Genomic DNA, 26,453 nt, shown 5'->3' on the forward strand with positions numbered 1-26,453 from the left:
GGTTCTGCTTGGACACACTGAAAACCCAGAGCCATGATGGGAGTTGGGGAGTTAGGACCCTAGCACCCAACCACAGGAGGGTCAGCCGAAGGCAACGAGGAGGAAAAACGAGAAGGCTCTGCTGGGAGGGGGAGGAAGAACCGCAGCAAAGGCGGCTCCGAGGCTGGCCGAGCTGAAGAAGGACAAGCCTGCTTCTGCCTGGTCCCAGAGGGCAGAAGGGGCGGAGCGATAGGTGCCAGAGAGGTGGATTCCAGCTCCCTCCCAGTCAGGACAAAGAAAGCCCTCCTGAACAGCAAAGACTCTCTAAGATGCTCCTGGCGCCCTGGGAGGGGGTGAGCTCTCCATCCCTGGGAGCTCTGAGCCAGGACTGGGGGACAGGCTGCAGAAGCGGTGGGTCAGTGGCACATTAAGGTTCCATCCAGCCCCCCGATCCCAAGTCTTCCCAGAATCTAATGCTCAAAAATACAGTCATATCCCTGTCCTCTCATGGGCTGGGCTGATCTGCGACCCCCATAAGCTCTATCACATACTCCCAGAGAGTTAGAGGAACAGCAAAGGAAAGAAGGAAGAAAAAACGGAGAGGGAGCCAGGTGAGAGAAAAAGCCAGCAAGGCCTGAATGGGACCCTCCAGCTACAAGGCCAATCCCAGCTGGAGGAGATCCTCGGGCGCTGGGAGGGGGGAGGGGAAGATGGCGGACAGCCCACCTCCTCCAGGAAGCCTGTCCTGACTGCTGCCGCCTACCCCGATCTCTCTTCTTCCTGGGGTTTTCGGGACTTACTGCCAAGACCACATGCATCCAGTCTGTCTCCCTTGGCGGTGTGACTGCTTCCTGGCTGGTGGCAGGTCCTACCTCCCCAGCCAGCCCACACGGCAGCCAGGGCCAGGGGCCCCTGTGCCCCAGCCCTTCTTAAAAGGGCCTAACCTGGAGCTGAACCCACCTCCCCCTCCCATCCCTAGCCCAGGATCAACCCCAGCCTAGGTCATCCCTGGCCCAAGATCGGCCCCAGCCTAGATCTGCCCTGGCCTGGATCAGCCCTGGTCCAGATCACCCCTATCCTAGATCATCCCTGGCCCAGGATCAGCCCCAGCCCAGATCATCCCTGGCCTGGATCTGCCCTGGCCCGGATCAGCTCTCAGAAGCCCCTTCAGAGGCGCTAGGAGGTACCGACACTTCCGAGCTACTCATGGAAGAGTTTCCCTGAGGGGATTTCTTGGGGGGAAGTGGGAGCAGAAGGGGATCTGACATCCTGGGGTTCTGGAAGCGGCTCAGATCTCAGGGGGAAGGTCAGCTGACTCCCTTCGTGCTTGAAATGTGACTCTCACAGCACCCCAGCCCCTCCTCCTGTCCTCAGCCATTCCTCTGTGTGTGTGATCCCATCCCCCATCCCCAAAGGAAGCGCTCCGTGCCAGATTCCTGGAAGAAATTACCTGTCAGTCCGGGGCCCATGGCTGCATGCAGGTTGGTGGTTTATCAGCCAGAAAAGGGGAAGGAGAGGGGGGCAGAACCAGGGCCAGGGAGGGTGGGGGGCAGGGGACACAGGAAGAAAGATCGGATTTAAGGACTGGGGCACAGAGACCAGCCGCCTCCCCCAGACTGGCACCCGGCTGCCTCTCAGTCATCGGACTTCAGGTTGGGGTCACCCCCTGTGAGGGGGAGCAAGGAGGAAGTATTCTGAGAAAAGCTCTAGGCAGGGGAGGCGGGGACACCTGAGAGGGAGCCAGGCTCTGAGACATGGGACAAGCCATTTCACCTCCAGGGCAGTTTTCTGTTCTGTAAAATGGGGTAGGTTGGGACCAGACGGCCCTCTCAGTTCTATATCTAGGATCTAGATCTAGGATCTATGAAGTGTGAAGGAAGCCCCCTCCTTCCCAAGATGGCACTTTGGCCCCACCCGCTGCTGGACATCACCAGATCCAGAAACTTACCTGCGTGCAAAGGGGAAATTCACGGCAGTGCTGGCTGAGAAGTTCCGGGGACTGTCCAAGGGGCTGCTGCCGGCTATGGGGAAGGAGGGGGTCAGAGCAGGGAAAGAAACTGAGTCACAGAACACTGATACCAATCCCTCCTCATGTTTCCCCCTGGGTGTGATGTCCACTAGGCCGGGGGACCCGTGCCCACCCCCCACGATGAGGGCGAAGGTGAAGGCAGGAGGAGGGCCAGGGAGGAGATGGGGAGGAAGGTCTGACATCTTCCATCCAGTGACCCTTCTGGCTCACCTGTGGGCACCGAGAGCGGGGACAGAGGTCGGGAGAGGGTGGGCGAGGGCGTCCCCACCACCAGGCTTTTTCTGTTGCCGCTGCGACAGCTGCAAGGGAGGAAACCAGGACAACATCAATGGGCAGGAGAGGACCCTCCTCTCCTGGGAAGACCTCACATCCCTGCCTCCTAGGGCTAGAGGGCCCACAACTGGCAGTGGTTGGCTCCAGTTCTCTCCTTTGGGCCTCAGGTACCAAGATCCCTCCCAGTTCTGATCATCCATGTGCACAGGACAGCGTCAAAGGCCCCAAGAGCTGAGAGGAATCCCATCATTCCCCTGGAGACACCTCTCACAGCTGGGAGCTTCTCCCTGACCTCTTGTCTAAACCTGGCTGCCCAAAGCAGCTGTCTCTGCCACCTGGGCCCAGCACAACCGGGTAAAGCCACAGGGAACCCCTCAAACACATGGAGATGGAGCCCCCTCCCCCGCTCTCCCATGTGCACGATCCATTCTTCTCCAGCTTAAACAGCTTATTTCTTTGGTCAATGGCACAAACTCCAGTATCCTTCACCATGCAGCTTCTGTTATCAATGTCTGGCATAAACCTGGCCAGTGAACAGGGCTTCGTTCCAATGCTCCAACAGGCCGGGCCCAGACACAAAAAGCCCAGTCACTGTCCCGAAGGTTCTAAGGGACTTCCCCGCTCTAGCATTCTGTCCTGCTCTGACCCTCCATATTCTAAGGGCCCTTCCAGCTCTGACAATGTATGTTCCATGTCTAATATTTACACATTAAAGTTTGCACAGTGTTCAACAAATATTTTATTTGATCTTTGCTATGGCCCTGTCACGTGGGTGCATTATTCCCATTTCACAGACAGTGAAATTACTTCCCCAAACAATCACTGTAAATCAGACCTACCTGATCCCAAGCCCACCACTCTTTCCATTAAGTCCCCCACACTTTGTGTTCTATTCGTTTTGCCTGTCAGAGGCCCCTATAGCTGGGAGGACAGCCTCCCAGAATTCTGCTGGCTGAGGGAAAGGAATGGAGTCTGCCTTCCCTGGCATATTATGGCTCCTCTGGGCACCCCCCTCACACCTAGAATGTCTCTTCTGTGGCCTGGCTTAGGCCCCCTGCCCTCAAGGAGATGCTCCCTGACTGCCCTCTGCCCACAAGATGCTGGCACACTTCCTCTCTCTCCTCCTGCCTCCCACTGTCTCCATCCATCTGTCCCTCTCTCCCTCGTCTCCCATCTCCCTTTATGAACCTCATACCCTCCTCCCCCTGATCCCACAGAGCCCTTTTTTGCTCTCCATTCTAGTCTTCCTAAGCAAACTCTGGCTTGTGGAGGGTACAAGGCTCCGTGCTGCCCTCTCTGAGGGCCAGCCTCCGCCTGGCCTGGCCAGGTCCCAGCAGGTGCTTCGGGAGCAGCCCCACGACAGGCAGCCTTTGGCCTTCTGGGCTGAGCCCTCTCTGTTCCTACCTAGTGAGGATGAGCAGAAGGAACAAGGGAGCCACCCCCACCTCCATCCCCACCCCACACAGCCGCCCACGGAACAGCTCCCGACACCCTAACGAGCTTTGCCCACAGAGTCCGCCAACGCTCCCCGAAGCTCCGAGCGGGCGCCTTCTGAAACACTCATATGCATCTTTAAACATGATATATAAGTACATGGGGATGGAAGCGAGCACAATAGGGAGCTGGATGAGGCCTGTTAGCACTTCCTATCTCTGCTGTGCAGGGGAGCATGGGGTCCTCGCCTGGTGCATTCTAATGTAAGTCTGTGGAAGGAAGGGAAATGGAGTCAGAAAGGTTGATGTTTCCAAGCACTCATTATGTAAAGAGAAAACCCAGGCTCTGAATTCAGAAGGGGACTTCCAATAGTATTTTTGAACTATTACCCCTGCTACTAAAACCAGGTTCCACAGCAACCCTGGGAGGTAGATTGGTACATGGATCCCTCAATTACAGGTGAGAAAAATAAGGTCCAGAGACTCCTCACAGAGAACTCCACGAGGGCAAGGCCCTTTGTCTTTCCTAATTCTCTGCTGAGGGTAGCCATTTCATGAATATCTGCTTAATCATAAAAATTATTATGGTTTTTCTTAGTAAAATCTAATCAGTTTTACAAGGCAGCACTCAACAAGGCAAAACTCAACAGACCTTATCTCCTGGGGACCCACACAACAGCCCTAGCAGGGGGAAAGCTAGTGTTTATGCTGGTTTTATAAACGAAAGGACTTAGGAAGGCTGAGAGATCTGCCAGGGTCTCAGGGTTTGCCCCACAGGTCTTCCTATTTCCAAGTCAGATTCTTACCCGCCCCTTATAGAACAAATTCTATACCACCCCCCCCCCCCCCCCCCCCCCCGTGCACAGGCTTCTTTCTGCAAGGGGAGGAAGAAAGGGAGGCTAATAAACATTTATTAAGAGCCTACTAGGTGTTAGGTACTGTACTCATAAATATCTCTTTCATACTCACTACAATCCTTCAACGTAGATATGGCAAATCTCCATTTTACAGGTAAGGAAACTGAGGCACAGCTGCTCAGAGTCACAAAGCCAGTACGTATCTGAAGCTAGTTTTGAACCTGAATATTTCTGACTGCAGGCCCAGGGCTTCTTCCTCTATGCCACCAAATGTTTGCTGCATGAATACTCTGCTGAAAGTTAAGCGTAATGGTAAAAATCAGCCACAGCCTTAGAGTCGAGGGTCCTGGGTTTTTGTCCCAGATGGGCCTTCCTTAACAGCCTCGGTCCCCTTGAGTATAAAATAAGATGACTGATCAAGCTGGCCCTGAAGATATGTTCTTTTCTGTGACTGCCCTTAACATATTAATCATCTCTACCCAGACACTCTCACCTGCCTCCTGGTCTTGGTAAACTTCCTTTATTACAGTACAGAAAGAACAACACCATCTTCCCAGACTCTCCAGCTCCCAACTGAGGGGACTCCTGGACTGTATGCTACCTCTCACCTCCACGTCCAAGCCGTTGCCAATGCCTGTCAATATTACCTTTGCAACATCTTCTCTCCTCCAACACTGTCATCCCTCATCACCTCACACCTGCATTATTACCAGAGCCTGCCATGGATCTGCCTGCTGTAAGTCTCTCCCCACTCCCCACTCCAGTCCACTCTCCATTCAGTCACTAAAGTGATTTTCCTTTTTTTTTTTAAAAGTTTAAATTATATTTCAATCTCTTTTTAGTAATAGTTTTTTATTTTCAAAATGCATATATAGTTTTTCAACATTTACTCTTGTTCCAAGTTTTTCTCCTTCCCTTTCTCTCATTCCCCTTCTCTAGACAGCAAATAATCCAATATGGGTGAAATATGTGTAATTCTTCCAAACATATTTCCACATTTATCACGCTGCACAAGAAAAATCAGATCAAATTCTGATGGATGTGGCTGTCTTCCACAATGAGATGATTCCAACCAATTCCTCTTGTTCAGTGAGGAAGAGAGCCATCTACACCCAAAGAGAGAACTGTGGGAGCTGAGTGTGGACCACTACAGCATTCTCTCTCTTTCTGTTGATGTTTGCTTGCATTTTGTTTTCTTTCCCAGTTCTTCTTTTCCCTTCTTGATATGATTTTTCTTGTGCAGCAAGATAATTATATGAATATGTATACATATATTAAATGTACTGGACTACCTACCATCTAGGAGAAGGGGTGGGGAGGAGAGGGTCATTTGGAACAGAAGGTTTTGCAAGTGTCAATGCAGAAAAATTACCCATGCATATATCTTGTAAATAAAAAGCTATTAAAAAAGAAAAGAAAAACCAGATCAAAAAGAAGAAGAAGAAAAAAAGCAAGCAAACAACAACAACAACAAAAAACAAAAACAACAAAAAAAAAAGGTGAAAATACTATGTTGTGATCCACATTCAGTCCCCACAGTCCTCTCTCTGGATGAAGAGGGCTTTCTCCATCATAAGATCATTGAAATAGGCCTGAATCACTTCATTGTTGAAAAGAGCCACGTCCATTAAAGTAGATCATAAAGCATTTTCTTAAAGCACAGAACCGACCAGACCATACCTCTACTCAAAAAATTCCAGTGGCTTCCTATTGTCTCCAGGAGTAAATATAAAATGCCCTACTTGATATTCAACCTATCCTACTCCGACATTTCCAGTCTTCCTATAACTTAACACTCCAACAGTATTTTTTGATCCAGTGTCATGGGCCTCCTGGTTGTTCCACAAAAAGACACTCATCTCCAGACATTCTTTCTGGCTCCCCCTTATTTCCGCTTCCTCACTTCTTCCACAAGAAGCCTTTCCTGGTTCGCCCTTAATTCCAGTACCCTCCCTCTTTTGATTAGCTCCAATTTGTCCCATCTGTAGCTTGCTAGTACATAACTGTCTCATTAGACTGTAAGCTCTTTGAGGTCAGGAACTGTCTTGCTTTTCTTTGAATCTTCAGCATGTAGCACAAAGCCTGGCACACAGTAAGTGCTTACTGAATGACAGAAAAGGGGCCCTGGAGAGAATGCAAGAGAACCCTTACCTCAAACCCCTCGCTTTGCCAATTATTATATGTATGATTTTTAAAGTCTGTTTCCTCAAAATAAAATTAGGGGGTTGTACTAGATGCTTTAAAAGATCCATCCCAGTTTTGAATCTATGATCTCATAAAACAATGAGAAGGGACCTTTGGGGACATCTATGTAGTTCAATCTATACCTGAACAGGAAACCTACTTAATAATGTTGTTGGCAAGGGACCATCCACCCTTGCTTGGATACCTCCAATGATTGGAGGTATCTCTATCTCCATCCATCCATCCATCCATCCATCCATCCATCCATCTGCTGAAACAGTCCATTCTCCTTAGGAGTAGCTGTAAGCATCCTTAATAAGGAGTCTTGACTCAGACCTCAGCAAAACTTCCTGTCCCTGAATGTCTGGCTGGTCCTGAGCTGCCCTCTCAACTCTGGACCCCCCATCTCTCCAGTGTGCTCTAGTTTAGTCTACCAAGCTGGAAAGCCTGGCTAGGCCACTCCCTCCACTGATGGCCTTGTGTCAGGTTGGGAGGAAGCACTGCCCTCGATGCTCAGCTGAATCCCAGGAGCATATATGTGTGTCTGTGTGTGTGTGTGTGTGTTTACACATGTGAAACCGCACGGAAAATCTGCCTGGCAAAATACCAGAGCCCATCCCTGCCCTCCTGCTCCACCTTCAGAGGATGTGATGGTGTTATCACAGGGCTGATCTCAGTAGAAGCAGCCTAGGAGAGAGGGAGGAAATCGCATCTCACCCTGAGGAATAGACTGGTGTCAGCTGGGCAGGGGAGGCTCTTGCTACCTCTTCTTCCCCTAGAACACACTCCTCCCTCCCCAAAATCTCCCCCTCCTTTGAAGTCTGGCTCAAGGCCATCTCTTCCAGGAAAGCCATTGCTTTCCCCAGTGACCTCTCCCTTCTCAAAGAACTGGAAGGAACCTGAAAGGTTGAAGTGAGGAGGCTCTTAAGAGATTGTCAAGGCTTCTCTCATTTTACAGCTTAGGAAACTGAGGGCAGATGGGGAAGGCCTTGGTCAAAGTGGTTAGTTTGCACAATAGGGAGTAAGCAGAAGAAACAGGATTCAAATCCAGGGCCTCTGGCTTTGAAACCAAAGCCCTTGCCACTTCCAAGGAGTTGGTACATCTGGACTTGAAACCCACATCTGTACTAGGGAGCTTCCTTCCAGAAGTCTTGTCTCTGAATTCCCAGCACCTTGAGTGGCTCTACTTTGGCCTGGATTTGGAGGTACCCTTCCCCATCCTTCTCTGGGAGCATGGGAATAATTCTTCAAGGCCCTGCTCTAACATCTCCTCCAGGAAGCCAGCCCCAATCCTACCCTTCCTCCCCAGCGGTCCACAACTCACACTGTCTTGTCCTACCGTTTTGTGGCATCCACTGCTTCTTGGACCAGAGATCCTTAACTTTTTGTGTTATGGGTCTGCCAAGAACTTGCCAGAAAACGTTTTTGAATGTAAAAATAAAAACATTTAGAATTACCAATCACACTGGAACACAGGAATTCCAATATAGAAAACCTATTATATTAAAATATAATTATAACTTTTTCTTTTTTTTTGAAATCATGTTCACAGACCCCAGGTTAAAAACCCTTACTTTCCTAAAACTATAAACCTCCTGGGGCAGGGACTTCTTTGGTTCCAACCTCAAGGACTCACAGAAGGCTTGGTGACTGACTAAAAGAAGCAACTCAATCAAAAAAAGAAAAGACCCCTTTAGAAATGTTTTTTCTCACCCTGCTTCTAGCCCAGAAACCTACAGGCTGCACACATTCTGAGGAGACACATGCACAGAATTAAAAAAAAACAAAACTCAAAGGTCATCATTCACAGGAAAACCCAAAAGACTATTGTGTCTACCAGCAAACTTCAGAAAAATAAAGAGATCCAACATTCTAAGGATCCATATTCTGGAGTCAGGAAAACCGAGTTCAAATCCAGGCTCACTTACTAGCTGTGTAATCCTGGACTTTACCTCTGTCTGCTTCAGCTGCTCAACTGTAGAATGGGGATAATAATAGCATCTCCCTCCTAGCTTGTTATTCTGAGCTTCAGAGAGATAATGATTGGGAGGTGGCGCAGCACCGAGCCTGGTACACAGTGGGTGCTTAATAAGTGCTTGCTTTTCCTTCCCTGACAGATCTGACATTCTGTGTGGGCTTCTCCATTCTAAGGACCCTCCCAAGCTCGGATCTTGTAGCAGAGAGCAGGCTCGAATCCAGCCCTGCCGCTTGGCAAGAGAGTGTCTTGTGGTTTCCTGTGAACCCCGGCCTGTGAGCACTTTTCACGCTCTAGGCCTCCCCCCTTTCTGGGCCTAAGCTCTGCTTGCCCCCCAGGCCAGGGCTGCCCCCCCTCACATCTGCCCCAGACTCTTGTTCCGACGGTCCAGATGTTCTAGGGCCCCCCCAGCCCTGCCAGGCGAGAAACCCTGTCGGCAGAGTTAGGCGCCGGGGCCCAGGGGACAGGGCCCAGCCTCAAGCGCTCAGAAATCTTGGTTTCCTCCTCTGAGAAAAGAGAAATAATAAAACCCACAAGCACCTGCCCCTTTGCCGAGGCCCCGGAGAGGCTCCGGAAGTCAGAAGGCTGGCTCTGCACTCACAGCTGCAAGGCCGAGCCTGCCTCCTCCTGCCTCACTTCACAGAGGAGGAAACTGAGGCTCAAGGAGGAGATCTGCCCCTCCCCCAGAGGCCGGGGCTTCCTGGGGTGGACTGTCTCTCCTGCAGGGAGGCGCCAAGGTCGGCAGTGCAAGACCTTTGGCTGGATCCTCACGGGAAGCCCTTTCCAGCTCCAGGACTCCGGGACCAGGGCGGTTTCCAGCTCTGGCGCGGGGCTCCTCGCCAAGGAGCGGCCCGGGAGGGGCGGGAGGGACCGGTCCGAGTGGGACAGCCGAGACCCCCTGCCTGCCCCCCTCCCCCAAGCTGGCTGCCCGGGCAGGAGATGCTTCCTGGCGGAGGCGCTGCAGCCCCAGACTAACCCAAGGGGCAGGGCAGGGCCCGGCAAGGGAGAAGGGGCGGCGGCGGCCCGGGCGCAGACCCCCAGCCCGTTCCCGCTCCCTCCTCCCCGCCCGCCGCAGCGCTGGGTCTCCCAGAGCTCTGAGGCAGGACGCTTTCCCGTCTTTGCCTGGCTGGATCCCCCAACGCCCCGCGAGGCGGGATGCCGGCATTATGCCCCTTCGGGAGGAGGGGAAACTGAGGCCCGGGAGAAGCGACTTCCCGGTGGGGTGGAGGAGCTAGACAAGCCCGCGGCGGACGCCCGGAGCGCAGGCCACCAGCTGTGCCAGGCTGCCCCCCTGCCCGCGCCGCGCTGGCCCCACGCCCACCCGGGAATCTGGGGATGGAGCGGGCTCCGGGCGCCCCCGAGGGCGAGGCCGACCCCCGCTCCGGGCGCCCCCAGGGCCGGGCCGACCCCCGCTCCGGGCGCCCCCCGAGGGCCGGGCCGACCCCCGCTCCGGGCGCCCCCGAGGGCCGGGCCGACCCCCGCTCCGGGCGCCCCCGAGGGCCGGGCCGACCCCCGCTCCGGGCGCCCCCAGGGCCGGGCCGACCCCGGCTCGGGGCGCTTGGGGTGGGGGTGGGGGTGGGGGAGACACTGGCAGCCCCAGCTCCCTGCCCCCCGCCTCCCTCCGACGGAGGGAGGGGAGCCCCGCCCAGCCCCGCGTCCCGGCGGCCCCCTCCCCGCCCCCTCCCCAGCCCGGTACCTCTTGGAGCGCTGCAGCAGCGCGCCCTTGGCCAGGCGGCTGCGGTGGCCCGGGGCCGGCGCGGCCGTCCAGTAGCTGGGGTCCGACATACTCCGGCCTTTGTCCGCCGCGGCGAGGCGCCCCCAGGCCCAGGGCCCGGCCGCCAGGGCATGCACGGAGGGCGGGGGCGGGCTCAGCGCGCCGCGGGCCCAGGAGCCGCCGGGGGCGCGCGCGCGCAGCCGTGCAGCCGTGGCCATGCCCGGCGCGGGCCGGGGCGCTGCTCCACGCGCGGGCGGGGCGGGGGCAGGCGGCGCGCGCCGGGCGCGTGGGGCTCCGCAGGGGGCGGGAGGAGGGGCGCGCGCGAAAGGCGCGCGCGGGCGGGCGGGCGGGCGGCAGCCGCTGCGCTCTCGCCGCGCCCCCGGGCCAGCCGGCGGGGAGGGGCGGGGCGGGGCCGGGCGGAAGACTGGGCGGGCCCCCAGCCCACGTGCAAAAGGGGGCCGAGCCACCGGCGGGCCCCCGCCCCCCAGTCTGGGCCGCGACCCCCGGCGCCCGGGCCCGCGCGGGGCTGGCCGCGGCCCCTGAACCCGTGCCCCGCGCCGTGCGGCCTCCCGCCCCCGGCCCCTTCGCCAGGGCACAGCCCGCAGCGTGAGGTCCCGCCTGTAACCCTGAGGCGGCGGCCCCGGCCCGTGGGCGGGAGAGCGCGCTCCCATCCCAGGCCAGAGCCCTCCTGGCGGCGCGGCCCCGGGAATGCCCGTGGCCCTGGGCGCCTCAGGTTCCTCCTCAGCAAACAGCCCGAGAAGGGCGCGGCAAAGCGCTGCGGCACCCAGGGGTCGCCAAGAGCCGGCCGCCCCAGCGGCAGCGGCGACTCAGGGGCCCGGGCCTCGCGGCAGTCGGGGCGTCGCATCCTCCCCGGGGCCTTCGAGGTGATGGAGGGGCCTCCGGTCCCCGCTCCGGGCTCTCCCACAGCGGCCTGCCAAGGTTCCCCCACAGAGGGCCCAAGCAGGCCCGGGGCCCCGGGGAGGCCGGGCCTTAAGTGTCGCAGCGGCTCCCGACCTTACTCAGAGCTGCCTCCTCCTCTAAGGCCCAACAGGTCCTCCCCTCCCCGGGACCCAAAGTCACCACTTCCGGGGGCTTCCCGGGCTCCCGCTGCGCGGAGAGCCTGCATTCGGGGCAGGGTCCGGGCCGGGCTCGCTCGGGGCCCATGCAACCATGTCCCAGCCCTCAGTGCCCTCATCTATGAGATAGGGGGAAGTCTGGGCAGCTCAGCCTCTGTGGTACCTGCTCACTTCCTGTGGGAGCGCTTCGTGAGCCCCTGGGGGTTAGGCCCACAGTGACGGGGACGCCGGGTCTGGGCCCGATTAGGCTGTTCTCACAGTAGTCACGCAATCCCCTCCTCTCTTTAGCTCCCGCAGCCTCAGACACCCTCAGGCTCTAAACAAAACAAAATCAGGCCAGCTTAGCTCTTAGCCAGATGCAAAGCGACTAGTCAGGAAGAGAGTTTCAATCCAGTCTCAGACACTAGCTGTGGCTGTTTGCCTCAGTTTCCCCATCTGTAAAACGACCAGGAGAAGGAAATGGCAAACCACTCGTGTCTTCGCCAAGGAAATCCCCAAAGCAGAGTCGCAAAGAGCTGGGTCACAACTGAAGTAAATCCCACCTTCTAGAAGAAACGCTTCCTGATTAGTTGGATGTTAAAGCCTTCCTCTCCATTGATTAGCTCCAATTTTCCCTGTTTACATTCTGTTTATAACATGCTACTTTGCACCCAGTTAAACTGGGAACTTCTTAAAGGCAGGAACTGTCTTTTGTATTCCCAGATTTATTTAGCACTTAGTAGGTGCTTAGTACATAGTAGATAAATAAACAATGTTTTCCACCAACAAAGGCGTATATATGGAAAGGAAAAGCCCAAAACTGGGATGCAGGAACATTGGGCCAACATAGGAGGTTGGGCAACATCAGGGATTCTCTTCTTTTATGTTTTTAAACACATAAAATACATAGGGTTACAAAGGAAACCAGTTATATAGAAGTAAAGATATATTTTCCTATCCAAATTAACACACTCCCTCTGAAATCTACCCCCAGACTCCCTTGCTAATAAGAACTCCAGCTTAAGAACCTCTGAGGTTCTTTGAGGTCTGACAATTTAGTCTATTTTAGGATAATCTGTCCTGAGGGCTTTCCCAGCTCTGACGTTTTGTGTGTTAAGGACCCTCTCAGCTCTGACATTCTGATTTGTTCTATGACTATAAGGGTGACTCGTTAAAAGTCAGATTTCGTTCTCATTTTCAGATGCTAGGAAAAGTCCTAAGCTATGACTCAAACATGGGCCAGAGTGATGCAAAAGGATTCTTTTACTCAATTTCCACCCATCTTGAGCAACCAAACAGGAAATTGGAAAACACCTTTGTCAAGTCCATGTTTCACTGTGTCCTCTCAAGGGAGGGAGTATTTATGACTTGGGAGAGAGGGGGCTCACATAGGAACCATAAGAAGGGGATGGAAAGGGACTGAGAACACTAGCACCCTCCTACAACAAACCAGCACATCAGTGGCCTGGGATCTCCTGCTCCACCCAACCAGATGTGTACTTGCCATGTAACCACAGGCCAACCACTTCCCATCTGTGGACCTTCATAGTGAAGAGCCTGGCCTAGATGGAGGGCCCTCCCAGCTCTGACATTCTAGACCTCCATTCCACCGTCCCTCCCTTAACTCAGAGCAGTCTGATCTCAGCACTGAACATCCAGTGAGCCGACTCCCAAATGCCATGGCCTTTTCTAGATTCTGAGCTTTCGGGAGCCACCATGCTATGGATCACCTCCTCTCTAGTTCTGCCTATCTGTGGGATCTCTCTCTGGGTCACATAGCTAACTGTGGGTGTCCCTCAGTCTCTGACCAGGACCCTCTTTTGTTCTCTCTTTGTATCATTTCCTCTCTGATTTCATTAACTCTCATTGATTCAATTATCATTTCTATACACCTCCCTAACATCCATGATATTGCAGTCCTTGTATCACCAACTTCTTCCTGGAAATCTCTTACTAGATGCCCCCTAGATATTTCATACTCAACCTGTCCCAAACTGAACTCCTTACCTTTCTCTCCAAGCCCAGTTCTCTTCCTAGGTGGGGTCAAGAACACCCCCATCATTCTAGTCACTCAAACCTGAAATCTTTGTTACCTTCAAATCTCCATTCTCTTGCTCAGCTGCAAAGTCTGTTGATCCCATCTTCATAAGATATCTCCCCACATATGTCTCTTCCTCTCCTGATACTGCCACCATTCTGGCCGTAACCGTCTCACACCTGGATTCCAACAATAGTTTGCTAATCTCCCTGCTCCCATCCCTCTATTCCAGTCCATCCTTTGCTTAGTAATCAAATTAATCTTCCTCAAGTCTGACCACATACATCCTCCTGCTCAATCAGTCCAGGGGCTGCCTATGATCTCCAAGAAGGCACTTGGGGTTAAGTGACTTTCTCCTAGGGTTACACAAGTACTAAGTATCTGAAGCTGAATTTGAATTCAGGTCCTCCTGACTTTAGGCTTAGTAAGCTCTATCCACTGCACCACCTAACTGTCCCTTCTGTCTCGTTTTTTAAAGCCTTCTATAATCTTCCCACTCTTCCTTCTTGCTTTCCTCCATAAATTCTTAGATCTAGTAGCACTAGCTTCTTTTCTGCTCTTTGAACAAGAGACTTCATCTATCCACATTGGACATTTTCTTTCTTTCTTTCTCTTTCTTTTTTTTTTTAACGGTATTTTTATTTTTTTCCAGTTACATGTAAAGACAATTTTTAACATTTTTTTAAATAAAATTTTGAATTTCAGATTTTCTCCCTCCCTCCCTCAGACAGCAAACAATTTAATATGTTATATATGTGTTGGCCATTTTCAAAGTCTCCCATGACTAGAATTCTCTTCCTTCCTCTCTATCACTGACTTCCCTGGATTCCTTCCAGTCTCAGCTAAATCTACCTTCTTAATTCTATCCTGTATACCTTAGTTCAGGGGTCCTCAAACTTTTTAAATAGGCGGTCAGTTCACTGTCCTTCAGACTGTTGGAGGGCCAGACTATAGTAAAAACAAAAACTTTGTTTTGTGGGCCTTTAAATAAAGAAACTTCATAGCCCTGGGTGAGGGGGATAATCGTCCTCAGCTGCTGCATCTGGCCGGTGGACCGTAGTTTGAGGACCCCTGCTACATACTAGTTTGCCTGCTGTCTCTACCAGATACCATTCTGAGCTCCTAGAAAGCAATGTTTTTTTGGATGTGTGAGTGGGGAGGGGGGGGTGTTGTCCTTTGTAACTCCCAACACTTTAGCACAGCCTCTGACCCTAACCCTAAATTAGGCTTGGTCCCTCCTAGTTTTGAGGGTCTATTTACTATGTTTGATGGGCCTTAGCTCAAACTTCCTTTGTTCTATGCTTAATTCTACTGAATTCTTCAGTCCACACCTATCACTTCCTCATAGGAGGGAAGGTACTAACAATCAGAGCTGCCCCACTAAGTTATGGGTTGTCTTGTTCAAAACCAAACTCTCTCCTCTTCTGAACTTCCCTATTTTGGTCAAGGTTGCCAACACCCTTCCAGGCAGTGGAGTTCAAAACCTCAGAATCTTCAGTTCCTTGCTCTCCTCCTCCAATCAGATGCTGCCTTGTCAATCCCATACTTGTCTCCATTCTCATGGCCATCACCCTATTTTAGACCCTCATCCCCTTTCTCCTGGACTCCTGCAACAATCTCTCTATTGGTTTCCCTGTCACAAGTCTCTTTCTCCAGAGTATTCTCCAAACAACTGTTCATGTAACAGCGCTAAAGTAGCCCTTGCTCAATAAATTTCAGTGGCTCTCTGTTGCTTCTAGGTATACCTACAAATCCTTATTTCTTACATTTGCAACTCTTCAAAAATCCCTCTCGAGTTTACCTTCCCAGACTTAAGTTCTATAATTGATAGAAATTAGAAATCCCCTTTAATATTTGGTCCAGGCAGACTGACTCACTTGTGGCTCCTCATCCATTAATCCCCATCTCCAAACTCCTCTTTGCATTTGTCTATGCTGCCCCTGTACACTCCCTCCTCACCTCTGCCCTTTAAAATCTTCAATTTCCTTCATTGCTCACTTAAAGCTCCATCTTCTATAGGAAATCTTTCCAAATCCCTCAGTTGCTAACATCTTCCCCCATCAAATTATCTTTTATTTTCTTTATTATATATTTTGTATCAACATGTATATGTACATGTTATTTTTCTCAAGACTGTAAACTCCATGAAATAGCAGGGGCTATTTAATTTTTCTTCATCAATAAATTATGGTATATGAATGTTGTGGAATATTACTGTTTTATAAGAAATGACCAGCAGGATGATTTCAGAAAGGCTTGGAGAGACTTAGAGGAACTGATGCTGAGTGAAATAAGCAGAACCAGGAGATCATTGTACATGGCAACAATAAGATTATACCATGATCAGTTCTGATGGATGTGGCTCTTTCCAACAATAAGATGATTGTGGCCAGTTTCAATGATCTTGTGATGATGAAGAGAGCCATCTACACCCAGAGAAAGGACAGTGGGAAGTGAGTGTTTATCATAACATAACATTCTCACTCTTTTTGTTGTTTGCTTTCATTTTGTTTTCTTTCTCATTTTTTCCTTTTTGATCTAATTTTCTTGTACAGTAAGATAATTGTATAAATATGTATAAACACATATTTTTAAATGTTTAACATATATTGGATTACTTGCCATCTAGGGGAGGGGATGGGGGAAGAAGGGGAAATTTGGAACACAGGTTTTGCAAGGATCAATGTTGAAAAAGTTTTAATAAAAAAAAATAATTTTTCTTTATCTCTCCACCTGTCTAGCATATAATAAGTGCCTAATAAATAGTTAGGGATTGACATATAGTACGTGCATAACAATTATTAATTGTTTATTAATTGAATGAGAGCATCCTAACACTGGAGAGCTAAAAGCAGACTATTTCTTGGAGATGCTATCACGGAGATCCCTTGGAGGATGGATTAGATAGTCTCTCAGGTTCCTTGGGGACACTGGACCTAAAGAAGGTAATCCCAGCATTACCACTGGGCAGCTTTCAGGAAATCACTTCCTCCTTCTGGTCATTTTCCATCTACTCGGTTTATATACCCATTATTTTCATGTTACCTCTCACATTACAATGTAAATTTTCTGAGGGCAAGAACTGTCTTTTGTCTCTCTTTGTACCCCTGGCATTTGGTGCACTGCCTTTCATGCTATAAGTACTTAACAGATGCTTGTTGGTTGACTGACTTTAAGAAGAATTTTACTTTTCCAGTTTTCAAAATGGATATAACTTGCCCTTCCCTGTCTCTTTCTCAGAGATGCTCAGAGGCTATTAGAAATAGCCCTCATTACTAGGAGATAATGATAGCATGCTACATTTGTCTTTTTTTCTCCCCCAGGGCTGGCAGGTATCAACCAGCCCTGACCTCAAAGATCATCTGGGCTGGGGAAGCTGGAAGTACCAGGGTCAGGAACAGATTTTCAAACTTGTACCAATAATGGAAGTGACACTCAGTGAAGGACAGCTGGTTTTTCTGAAATCCCATTGGGTTCTGAAGGCCCAGATAGATATTCTAGCAAATCACAGGATGGTATAGGAGTCTATGTAGAATTGTAGGATGGTATGAAGTCAACCCCCAAAGAATTAGGAAAGAGGCTGAGTTTTGGAGTCAGGGGACTTGAGATCAAATCCTGTAACTGTCACATACTACATAGGTGATCTTGGACAGGTCATTGATCTCTGTGGGTCTCAATTTCTCCATCTGTAAAATGAGGGAGTCAGACTAAATGGCCTTTTAAATTCCTTTCCATCCCAGCATGTATGATTCTATTATTAGGATCCCAAGTCATCTACTCCAAACTTCTCATTTTCAGGGTGTGGAAAATGACACCCAGAGAAGTGAAGCATATTTGGAATAGCATCAGTCCAATATCCTACCTCACTTGCCAGTCCTGAAGAAGTGGCTGCAGGGAACTGGACCAGCCTTCAGAGACACATAGGGTTAGAGAGAATCCAGGGAATTTTGCTCTCTGGACTGTGTAAGAGGCTATTCTGAAATGTCTGGCTAGCAATTGAGCCCATAGAGACCCAAATGGAAGGCACTAGGAGAGAAAGACCCATGAAATGGATGGTCTGGGTTTTAGTCTCAGCTCTACCACTGATTCAGTATGGGCAAATCATTGCCTTATTTTCACATCTTTAAAATGAGGGGATCACACAAGATGTTCTCTAAATCCTTTCTTGCTCTGATATGTTAAAACTTATATCCCAAGGCTATCTCTAAGACCTTAGAAGACAAAACGAACTTGAACACAGAATGTCAGGGCTGGAAGGACTTTTAGAACAGAAAATGTGAGAACTAGAACCCAGAATGGCAGAACATAAAGGTGGGAGGGCCCTTAAAGATGATCTCTTCTTAGCACTGAGCGTATTGTCAAGGACACAATATATGGTTTCAAAATATTTGTTAAATCATCTAATAAATCCCCTTTTTTCATAAAAGAGAAAACCAAGGCCCAGGTCTCTTCTTATTATATTGCTCCTATCTATATATCTAAAGTAACGTCTGCCTAAATTTGAGCTTCACCTCTGACACATAACTAGCTGTCTTATCATTCTTGAGCCATTCTCACACTCAAACAACCTCCACCAGGCCAGCTCCCTTCTCCCATAGTTCAGTTCATCCAGCAGCCTCCATTTTCATTCCTCCCTTCAACTCCTTTTAGTGTGTTTCCTCTCTCTCATTTCAGAATGTAAGCTCCCTGAAGGCAAGTATTTTGGTTTGTATTAGTATCCTTAGGGCACAGTACAGTGATTGGCACAGAACCAGTACTAGTTTGTCCTTTATTCTCAAAGAGAACCATGGCATGAAGGAAGCTCACTTTTGCCTCCAGAGCCATCTGAGTCCAATAGCAAGATCAGGATGACTGGGATGCAATGGGAGACCTTAGCCTTTAACAGTCTCAGTCTGACTGAGACCACACTCATTCAGTGACTGGGGACCCAATTGGAATTGTCAGTTGGGAAACACCCTTCCTCCCTCCTTTTCCTTCCCTCTCTCTGTCCACATGAGGTACCATACACTTATGTACACATGCTCTTAAAAACTTTTGTTTTTTGGATTGATGAATCCTCCCAAGAAATCTTGAGGTTTTCTGGCTAGATTTCTTTTTTAAGGACCATCCATCCCTTAAACCAAAACTATTCGGACTCTCACTGGTTGGCCAACCATAGGTCCCAGGTCAAGCCCCCACTGGTTATTGCTTTGGTTCCTGATTGATTCAGAGTGAATGTAAATAGAAATCATTCTGTTTTGGCCAGAAACTCGGTGGCTCTTCCCCTCCTCCCCTCCAAGATTTATTTAGATTTTGTTTACTTAGGTAAAAGAAGCCATTCTTTGCTTCAATGCTATCTAGCCTTAATCACTAAATGGGTGTGGCCCTCAATCAAACTGAGATTTGTTCAACACCTCACTTCATCCAGAGCCATCTCTTAACAGTCCTGATCAGTACTAGTCGTTGGACCCAGCTGGCTCTGGAAGGGAAAGTGAGGCAGGTGACCTTGCACAGCCCTCCCTCACTTAAATCCAATTCACTTGCATAACATTGCACCACCTCCCAGATATCCTGATCATCTTGGAGAATAAAGGACAAGCAATAACAACAAAGCACTTAAATGCTTGTTTCCTTCTTCTGATAATGTGTTAGTCTGGGCAATTCGACCTCCAATTCCTCATCTGTAAAATGGGTACAATAATACCTCTCTTATCTATTTCTCAGTATTTTTAGGTTCAAATGAGGAAATGGATATAGAGGGCTTTGCCAACAGGACTTGGTTTCTTAGCTCTCTGAACTGTCCAAAGGCAACTTCATCAGGGCTTCCAGCTCTCACTAGCTCTTCCCCTTCTTAAAGGATGAAGCTTCCTTTTTTGCCAAAGTCCCCCAGAATCAGGACAGCCCCAAGTCTACCCAGAGTGTGCTAGGACATGCTGCCCCCTTCTGGCCACCAACAGCTTATCCTGCTTCTTTTCTTGAATTAATGTTCAGAAGGAACATTAGGACTAGGAACATTAGAAGGAAAGAAGGACTAACTAACCTGGGTGTAAGTTGGTAGGAGGGTTGTCTAGGGAAAATCCACCCTTTGCCCCCAGGGAATAATTTTGCTCAGAGAATTTTCTTTGAAAAAATGAGACAATTAAAAAATCTACTGTTGGTGGAGCTCTGAATTAGGCGAATCCTTCTGGAAAGCAATTTGGAACTCTGCCTTCAAGCCACTAAATACCCTTTCACATAGCTAAACATCCTATATACTCCAACAGAGATCAAAGAGGAAAATGATCTATGTATAAAATACATTTATAGAAGTTCTTTTTGCATTAGCCAAAAAAAAAGGAAGGGAGGAAGAAAAAGAATAGAAGAAACAAACAAACAAACAAACAAAACTAAGGGGGTGTCTATATTAAAGAACAGTTTAATGATTGTAGTATACGAATACAATGGAATCTTATTGCACTGTGACAGGTTATGAAATGGACAATTTCAGAGAAAACTAGGAAGACTTCTATGAATTGAGGCAGAGTTAAGTGAGCAGAATAAAGTGTACAATGTGTTGCCTTATCAGTAGACAGGGGAAAGGGAAGAGGAAGAATATGGAACAGAGAAAGAAAAACAACTTTGAAAGGCTTAAGTACTCTGAGCAATGAAATGATCTCCATGCCGACGCTCTTGCCAGAGGTAATAGACTTAACTTAGACACAGAATCAGATGTGACTTTTGGACACAGACAGGGAGGGACTTTGCTTTGCTTGATTATATATATTTCTAATTATTTCCTACTGCCCACATGTCTCCCCCTATTGTGACAAAACAAACAAATCCAAAACTCTTCATTTGATCCCTACTAACTTCCTCCTATACCCCTTCTTGCCTTTCAAAAGGCTTAAGACTGTCAGCAATATGCCCTTGCACTTTCCCTACTTTCACTTTCTTAACCCCTTACAATCTCACTTGTGGCCACATCAGCCTACCTCTTGTCATGCTGATCTATTTTTTTCTTCTTTTATAGTCTGAAGTTTATTTTTAATAGTAAATTATTTTTCTATATATGCAAAGATAGTAAACATTCACCTTTGCAAAACCTTGTGTTCAAATTTTTTCCCCTCTTCTTCCCTCTCCCCTCCCCAAGACAACAAACAATCCAATCTAGGTTAAATTTGTGCAATTCTAAATATATTTCCATATTTCTTATACTGTGCAAAAAAATCATATCAAAAGAGAAAAAAAAACACAAGAAAGAAAAAAAAAACCAAGCAAACAAACAACAAAAAGATGAAAATGCTATGGTTTGATCCACATTCAGTCTCCATAATTCTTTCTTTGGATGTAGATGGCACTTTCCATCACAAGCCTATTGGAATTGACTTGAATCACCTCATTGTTGAAAAAGAGCCAAATCTATTACAGTTATTCATCACATAATCTTGTTACTATGAATAATATTCTCTTAGTTCTGCTCACTTCATTCAGCATCAGTTCCTATAAGTCTCTCCAGGCCTTTTTGAAATCATCCTGCTGATCGTTTCTTATATAACAATAACATTCCATAACACTCATACATCATAACTTATTCAGCCATTCCCCAGCTAATGGGCATCCACTCAATTTCTAGTTCCTTGCCATTACAAAAAGGGCTGCTACAAACATTTTTGTACACGTGCGTCCTTTTTTTCTTTTTTATGATCTCTTTTGGAAACAGACCCAGTTGAGACAGCTGGTTCAAAGGGTATACAGTTTTACAGCCTTTAGAGCATAGTTAAAATTGTTTTCTAGAATGGTTGGATTAGTTCACAACTCTACTGACAATGCATTGGTGTCCTAGTTTCCCTACCTCCCCTGCAACATTCATCTTTATCTTTCCCTGTCATTTTAGCCAATCTGAGAGGTGTGAGATAGTACCTTAGAGTTGTCCTAATTTTCATTCATAGTGATTTAGAACATTTTTCATGCATAAATGCCTTTAATTTCTTCATTTTAAATTGTCTTTTCACAGCCTTTGGCCATTTACCCGATCTCAATCTGGCCACAGAACCCAGATGGCTCCGGAGGAGAGAGTGAGTCAGTCTGGTGAATTTGCACAACCCTCCCTCTTAAATCCAATTCATTTGTATATTATGGCGTCACCATCCTGAGATCAGGATCCTCTTTGAGAACAAAGGACAACATTCCACTAAAACTGCTCTCTGCAGAGTGACCCTTGACTTCTTAGAAGCCAAATTCAATGGCCTTTTCTCAATTTTTGTTCTTTGCAGCTTTTGCCACTGTGAATCACTCTCTCTTTCATACTCTCTAGGTTTAAGGGACACTGCTCTCTCCTGATTCTCCTACCTATGTGGTTGATTTTTTTTTCAGTCTCCTTTGCTGGATTCTGCTCCAGATCATGGCCTGATGTCCCTCCTTCTCTTCTCCTATACGACTTCATTTAATGATCTCCTCAACTTCCATGGAACTGAATCAACTCTCATCAAATCTATCTTTCCTGCCAAAGAGAATGGCCATTGTGAATTCTTCACATGACTGAACCCAATCTTTCTGCTCCCCCAATTTCACATCTCCAACTGCCTTTTAGTCATCTTAAACTATATATGTCCAGCAAATATCTCAAATTCAGTGTCTAAAACAGAACTCTTTTTCCCTCTAAAGCTTCCCCACCTCCTACCTTCCCTATGACTATGAAGGACAACACCATCCTTTCAGACCCTCAGGCATCCAACCTATGAGTCATTCTGGACTCCTCACTATCTCTCACCCCCCCCCCCATTTCCAAGCTGTTGCCAAGGGCTGTTAACATCACTTCTAAAACACCTCTTGAATATACCCCCTTTTCTCTCAGACACTGTCCCCACTCTGGAGAAGACTCTTATCATTTTGCATCTGAACGATTTCAGATCTGCTGAGGGATCTACCCATCTCAAGTCTGCTGGAGATCTCTACAGAGGCTGGATCTCAAAAATTTGACATAACTTGGATTTCAGACTGGTCAATCTCCCCAGAGGATAGGATCACAGAGCTAAATTGATCTCTATCAGAGTCTGCCTCAGGAATCAATTCCCCTGCTAACCACACCTACCATTGAAGATCGCATCAACAAATTTATTTATTTGCAACTTAGGAAAAAATCATGAGTGGCTGGATGGAGAATGGATTGAAGTGGGGAAAGACTTGAGATAGGTAGACCCCCTCAGCAGATCTGAAATTAGGGGAGATGCCTTACCATGCCCTGTCAGACGTCCCAGTCATGTCTCTGAGGTTAAATTTTCCTTATAAAATCTACTTATGGGCCATCCCCTGGCTGCTGCCTTCCTTTGGGTGAGTCCATCATGGTACTCTGCCTTGTGGTGTCTTTCTCCTTACCTGTCTGTTCCCCATGCCATATGGTATCTCCCCCAATTCCACTATGCTCTCCAAGCCAGCTTTCCTTATAGCTTACTCTTTCAGGCTGCTAAGCCCCTTTTAGAATTTAGTCTTCCAGCTAAGAACATACCCCAACTTCAAGAGGTGCTCCCTTTCTACTAGGTAACTGGGAGTGCCACTGAGGAACTTGTGTTTCATATGCTTTCCCACTCTATTTCATATTTACCATTCCTGGTGTCTATTGTATCCCCTCATTTTGTTGTATCTTCTTCCCTAAATAAATCTATCTTTTGCTAAAAAGAATGACCATTGTGAATTCTTCACATGGCCGAACCCAACTTTCAGTCCTAATTCTACATCCTCAACCCCACATCCTCAACCACATCAGTTTGACTGAGGCTGCACCCATTCAGTGATTAAGACCAGGTAGCAACTGAGGCAAAGAATGGCCTTTTTCATTTAGTTAATCCCATCCCCCCCCTCCAAAAAAAAAAAAAAAAAGCCTCAATCAATCAATCAATCTGGGAAAGGAAAACTCTCAGGATTTCTGATCAAAGCAAAATGATTGCTATTTATATTCCATCTGATTCAATCAGGACCCAAATAAATGGTCAAATGGGACTTTGCCTAGGATCTAGTGGTGGCGGCCAATCAATGGGAGAGTGGTTTTGGTTGAAAGTGTGGTCCTTAAAAAAAGAAATCTAGCCAGTAAACTCCAACTCCCATCTTGGGAGGGTTTAGAAATCCAAGAAAAAAAAAAAAAAAAAAGGTTTTAAAAGCACTTGTAGTTAAGGCTATGATACTCTATGTGGACTGAAGGGGCAGGGACTTATTTTATATATAGCTCCCAGAGCAGTCCTTCTGGAGCTGTTCCTCTGGCTTGGCTCAGTCCGGATGGTCAGTCTCATTCTGGGCACGGCCCTGGTCTGGCATGAGGTACCCCACAGATGGTCCAGCAGAGATAAGACTAGAGGGCCCTGAGAGTCGAGGGACCAGTATCTTAACCTTAACTCTGACAGGATGATATGGCAAAGAGTGCAGGACCTGAAGTAGGGACTCCCAACAGAAATCCTTCCTCTTCCACTTAATGTGTCATGTGACTGTGGACAATTGACTTCTCTGTTCTTGGAAGAAACCCTGGATTTGGGTTGAAGGGATGTGAATTCTAATCCTGCTCCCATTATTTAGATCTTGGGCAGGTCCCTGAGCCTCAGTTTCTTCTCTTGTAAAAATGAGACAGCGTTTCAGCTCAAAATGTAGGATTTCTACAATTCTGCCACTGGCTTGCAATGAACTTCAGCAAGTACCTTCCTTTTTCTGAATCTCAACCAAGCTTATGGAGCAGTGGATGGAATCTGGAAAACCTGTGTTCAAATGCAGCCTTAGACACTAAATAGCTGTGTGACTCTGGGTATGTCATTTAACCTCTGTCTGCCTCCATTTCTTCAACTATTAAAAAAACCTCTCAGAGTTGTTGTGAAGATATCAAATATCAAATGAGATAATATTTGCAAATATCCTTTCCTATCAAATAAGATAATATTTGTAAAGCATTTAGTACAGTTAATAAATGCTTTTTCCCTTCCTTATCCATGTAATGGAAATAAGTCACCTGCTCTTATTACCTGAACAGAAGGACCCATTAAGATATCATGGCTATGGAACAGTGAGATAGCACAGTGGATAAAGCATTGACCCTGAAATCAGGAGGACCCAAGTTCAAATTTGACCTCAGACAATTAGCATTCATTGTGTGATCATGAGCAAATCACTTCACCCCAATTATCTTAGCCAAAAAAAAAAAAAAAAAGGTAACATGGCTATGAAGGGGCCTTGAGGAGACTCCTAAACATTTCTATGAATAGTGACTGACATTCATAAATCATTTTCTCCTGACCTACAGACTCAAAGGCAGTTTCCCATCCTGGTTGATTGAAGAGAAGAGAGTGCATTCCATCACTGTCTGATGAAATTTTAGGTGCTCTCAGGCATTCACCAGATTCTGAGATTTTTTTCACCTCTGGCAGGAAAGTAAATACAACTCTCCTCCATTTGGGGCCTGGAATACAACTCTGGTGAAATCAAATAAAAGACTATGCTTGGAGTCTGGAAGAATTAAATTAAAATCTAACCTTAAGACACTTACTTGTGTGTCCCTGGGCAAAACACTTCCCCTTGTTTTGCCCCTTAATTTCCTCATCTATAAAATGGGGACAATAATAGCATTTACCCTACGGGATTGTTATGAAGATCAAATCAGATATTTGTAAAAAGTGGCTAGCATGATGTCTGGCACATAGTAGGAGGTGGTTGTTGTTCTTCATTTTGAGGAGGATCAAAGGACCAACAAAAGGACCTCTCAAAAATGACAGAGAGATGTAGCATTCTTGGCTCAGGAAGAAGGAAGTTTTATGCTGATAGTAACAATCCAAATTCTTTTTATGATGCATTGAAGTCTATTTATGCTGCATCTCAACTACTCAGTGCTGACGGAGTCTCACTGATTAGTGATAAAGACATGATCTTAGATGGAATGAACACTTCCACAGTGTTCTCAACAGATCATCATCAGTCAATGCTGAAGCTATTGTCTGTTTACCTCAAGTTGAAATCAATCACTTCCTAAGTGCAATTCCAGCTGAAGAGATTTTAAATGCCATTTATGTGGTAAAGCACTGGGTGCTGATTCTATTCTAGTTGAGATTTACAAGGTGGGATGTCTATTGCTTATTTTAAAAAAAGCAGCAGGAGCTATAAAAATGCTAATTCCCCCTTTCTAGGGAAACTTTCCCCTCAGCTTTTTCCTCCCCCAAATTATCTTGTACTTACAAATTATATACAATATGCACGAATGCACGTGTCTCCTTCATTAATCTCTAAACTCCCTGAGGGTAAGGATTATTTCATTTTTGCCTTTGTAAAGTACCCAGTAGAGCAAATAGTGCATAGTAAATGTCTGCTATCAATAAAGTTGTTTCTTTGTAGTTGTATTCCCAGGGCCTAGCAGAATGATTGTTATACATCAGGAGCTGGATAAATGTTTATCCATTGACTGATAAGTAATTAAAGGGAAAAGTCCTCCCTACCAGAAGGTCTATAGCTCTACTCATATTTACAAAAGGTGGGGGAAGGGTGTGTGTGGAAGAGGAGGGGAGGGAGAAAGGGAAGGAAGAGGAAAAGAAATATTGTACATTTGGAAAGGGCTTGGTCTTCCTATCAGGAGCCCTGGGTTCCAATATGCCCCAGCTTAGCTGTGGGACTTAGGACAAATTTCTTTTCCCTTTCTGACCTCATCTGTAAAATGAATGACCAGGCTCCCTTCCCACAAATTAAATTCTAATAAAGATACATCTATCTAACAGAGTCCCACGTTCGGTGCTTGAGATGGAAGGTAACAGAGCCCAAGCCCGGTGCTTGAGACAGAAAGGTAGACCAGACAGAGCCTGCCCTCCAAGGGTTTGCCTCTGATGACTACCCATCAGTCTGATTAGGAGAGGAACAGAAGACGAGCACATAAATAACTGGTAGAAACAGCTTCAACTTTGGTAGAAATCAGCATATCACAGGTCTCAGAGTATAGACC

General features: G+C 47.7%; 1 protein-coding gene across 6 annotated transcripts in view; it reads right to left on the minus strand.

Annotated features, from left to right (window-relative positions):
* MAST3 (microtubule associated serine/threonine kinase 3) overlaps positions 1 to 26,453 on the minus strand; it is an 81,607-nt gene that overhangs the window by 37,453 nt on the left and 17,701 nt on the right. For 3 of the 6 annotated variants that reach the window (XM_023496822.2, XM_031948220.1, XM_031948222.1), the window contains 3 exons: positions 2,219 to 2,307; positions 1,928 to 2,000; positions 1,430 to 1,450 (listed from right to left, as the gene is read on the minus strand). In XM_023496822.2, the coding sequence (XP_023352590.1) occupies positions 1,430 to 1,450; positions 1,928 to 2,000; positions 2,219 to 2,307 (183 nt within the window). Of the gene's footprint in view, positions 1 to 1,429; positions 1,451 to 1,927; positions 2,001 to 2,218; positions 2,308 to 10,426; positions 10,551 to 26,453 lie in introns of those variants that run through there. The other 3 variants (XM_031948223.1, XM_031948224.1, XM_031948221.1) reach the window with 3 other exon arrangements.

The sequence above is a fragment of the Sarcophilus harrisii genome, chromosome 1 (assembly GCF_902635505.1).
Source record: "Sarcophilus harrisii chromosome 1, mSarHar1.11, whole genome shotgun sequence".
Lineage (NCBI taxonomy): Eukaryota > Metazoa > Chordata > Mammalia > Dasyuromorphia > Dasyuridae > Sarcophilus > Sarcophilus harrisii.